General features: G+C 37.6%; 1 protein-coding gene across 1 annotated transcript; it reads left to right on the forward strand.

Annotated features, from left to right (window-relative positions):
* Positions 1 to 409: 409 nt before the first annotated feature.
* LOC112328819 (taxane 13-alpha-hydroxylase) lies at positions 410 to 2,851 on the forward strand. The gene is made up of 4 exons (XM_024609726.2): positions 410 to 966; positions 1,135 to 1,600; positions 1,757 to 1,947; positions 2,206 to 2,851. Exons 1-4 carry the CDS (start codon positions 448 to 450, stop codon positions 2,536 to 2,538), a joined length of 1,509 nt encoding a protein of 502 aa, XP_024465494.1. The 5' UTR covers positions 410 to 447; the 3' UTR covers positions 2,539 to 2,851.
* Positions 2,852 to 3,137: the final 286 nt, after the last annotated feature.

A 3,137-nucleotide genomic window follows, 5' to 3' on the forward strand; every position in this document is an offset into this window, starting at 1 on the left:
AAACTTTGGAAAAATCATTTCAAGGTTGATTTTTAAATAAACAAATATGATTGGAAACTTCTTGGCCTGAACGATTAAGCTGTTAGAATCTAGCTAGATACTAGCTACCAACAAGCAGCAAGCAACAACATAACCAGACAAGCTTAGCTAAAGCCATCAAGCTGGAAAGTTGGGAGGAATACAGAAAGAGAAGGTGGAGGATTAACCAGCCAGGAGAAATCTTTCTCTATGGTTTAAAACTTGACAGCGAAGAAACGAAATTATTAATGAGACCTGGTCAAGAGCTTAAATCAAACGGTGTTTGATACTTTACGAGTCATAGTCCTTGTCGCTAACCTTTGTAATTTGTCTTCTCTTTTTAGTCACATTTGTGGACTTTTCACGTTCCATTTTATTTTATATAATCAAGCATTAGTTATCATTAGTTCACTTGCAGAAACCCACACCATGGATCTCATGATTCTTTTTGAGCATCCGTCTTTTGAATCCAAAGTATCCTCACCAACCATAATTCTAGTAACACTGCTTGCCCTTGTTGCAGGATTCTACTACAAACATAAGGCCTCAAAACATGCAGGCAAGAAACTCCCACCTGGTTCATTGGGATTTCCACTCGTGGGCGAGTCTATAAGCCTTGTGAGGGCACAGAAACGAGACAAGATTGATGATTGGATGTGGAAACGGATCGACAAGTTCGGACCAATATTTAAAACCTCAATTTTCGGTACCAAGACTGTGGTTCTGACAGGCCAAGCTGGCAACAGGTTTTTGTTCAGTGGAGGTGATGGCATCTCTTACAAGCAACCAAAGACGATTGCCAGCATACTAGGAAAGTACAGCCTCTTTGAGATTTCTGGGTCTCGGCATAAGCTTATCAGGGGTGCAATAGTTGGGTTTTTGAAGCCCGAGAGAATCCAGAAAATTGTAGGTGAAATAAATTTACTGGTCCAGCAACAACTATCCAAGGTACCAATCGAACTCAACTCTTACGTTACAAGTTGTCCTTATCTATACAGCACTTGCTTTATGTTTGATGATTTTCAGTGATAGTTATCAATATGTTTCTGTTCTAATTGTAATGATCTTAGACAGAGTACTTTTACTCCTGACCAAGAAAAAAAAATAATATTACAGGAATTGGATGGAGAAGATTCTGTAAAGATAGTTCCATTCATGAAGAGGATTGCATTCAATATCACTTGCAATATCTTTTTTGGAATACCAGACGGGAAGGAAAAAGATACGCTCTTTGAAGAATTCTCAGTTGCTGTTAAAGGGTGTTGGGCTGTTCCCTTGGATATTCCAGGGACTGTATTTCATAGAGCAATGCAAGCTCGAGCTCGCCTCTGCAAAATACTCTCAAAAATTATTGATGAAAGGAAAAGACAAATGGAAGAAGGGACAGTTGATGTCAATGAAAACATCATCTACAGCTTTCTTAGTCTGAGAGACGAAAATGATGAACCTTTGATAGAAGAGGAGATTCTTGACATGGTCCTATCCTTAATAATGGCTAGTCATGATTCAACCACGATTCTCTTGTGCCTGCTCGTGAGGCTCCTTTCTCGAGATGCCGAGATATACAACAAGGTTCTGGAAGGTAATAAGATTTATCTTACATATGCATGAAGAATAAATTTTCCATTTCATTCAGGTAGAACAGTATAAAGCTTGTTGATTCATGTAATTATTATGCACGACATGATCCCCTCGATAATATCAAAGCTGCTTGCTGTGTGCTTTGAAATCTTGATAGAGCAAAGGGAGGTCATCAAGGTTAAAGGAGGCAGAGATGGGAAGATCACATGGAACGAAATTCAAATGATGAAGTATAGCTGGAGAGTAGCTCAAGAGGTCATGAGATTTTATCCTCCAATTTTTGGCAACTTTCGACAGATAACCAAAGACATCGAGTTCGATGGCTTCGATATTCCCAAAGGATGGCAGGTGATAACCCTACTTGTTTTCTACCTTCTCCATCAGTCATTAACTTGTGTTTTCTTCAAAAGTCAGAGTCATTAGGCTTGCTTTTCACTGCTACACTAAAAGCTTCTCTGCTTCAGAAGACAAAATATTCGAGACAGGAGTGGGAGGGAAACCATTTCAAGCTCTTCGATAATGGATTCAAGTATATAGAAATCTGGAGGGTTTAGTTGTTCCAAATTCTAGCAAATTCTAACCAGCAAGTACTCATCTTATTTCCAGGTTTTGTGGGTGGCTTCTGGGACGCACATGGACAAGAGCATTTTTGAAGATCCAGAGAAGTTCGATCCCTCAAGATTCGACACTTCATCTAAAACATTCCCTCCATACACCTATGTTCCTTTTGGAGCAGGCCTGCGCATCTGCCCTGGAGCAGACTTTGTTCGAATTGAATCAATGCTGGTAATCCATCATTTTATAACGAAGTATCAGTGGAAAGAAATCATTCCTGACGAGCCTATAATTCGTGATCCCATGCCTTATCCAGCAATGGGCCTTCCTGTAAAGTTTTATCCAAGAAGTGGCGATCTGGCCATAGCAGGCAACGATATCTGATCCTTCTTGACCACTGGATGCGGTAGCCGATGAAGCTACAGTGTAGATGGTTTTTTTTTTTTTTAATAACATGGGTGTCCGGAATAGCTTGCGCGTACCTCAATTAATTTCACGGTCTATGAAGTTAACAATCATATAAGCCTCCAGTGACCCTGAGATTTATGGGATTCAAACTAGTAATCTCTACAGAGCAAATCTAGAATATAATAGTTAAACTACACACCTTAAAATTATTTCTTGATAATTATATTTACGTGTTAGTGTTGCAAGGAACGGCATATTTATGTGTTATGTAGTGATCTATTATATTTTATATTTTGTTGGTAATCAACCCGGGAACCTATCGACTTGAAACTTAATCCAAGCCCGGTTTTATTTGATATATTTAAGAAGTTGATCTAATTAAACTTGAATGACATAATAAATTAGTTTGTAATTTGATTAACCTTGATACATCTAAGTAATACTTGATTGGGTGAATTGCAAGGATTTTATTTTTTTTCAAAAAAATATTATTTTATTTTTAAAAAAAAAAATTTATCAAAAACAAAACTATTTTAAAATAAATCCAGATTAATCTATTAACTTATATGTTAATC

This window comes from Populus trichocarpa, chromosome 19, assembly GCF_000002775.5.
Source record: "Populus trichocarpa isolate Nisqually-1 chromosome 19, P.trichocarpa_v4.1, whole genome shotgun sequence".
Classification (NCBI taxonomy): Eukaryota; Viridiplantae; Streptophyta; class Magnoliopsida; order Malpighiales; family Salicaceae; genus Populus; species Populus trichocarpa.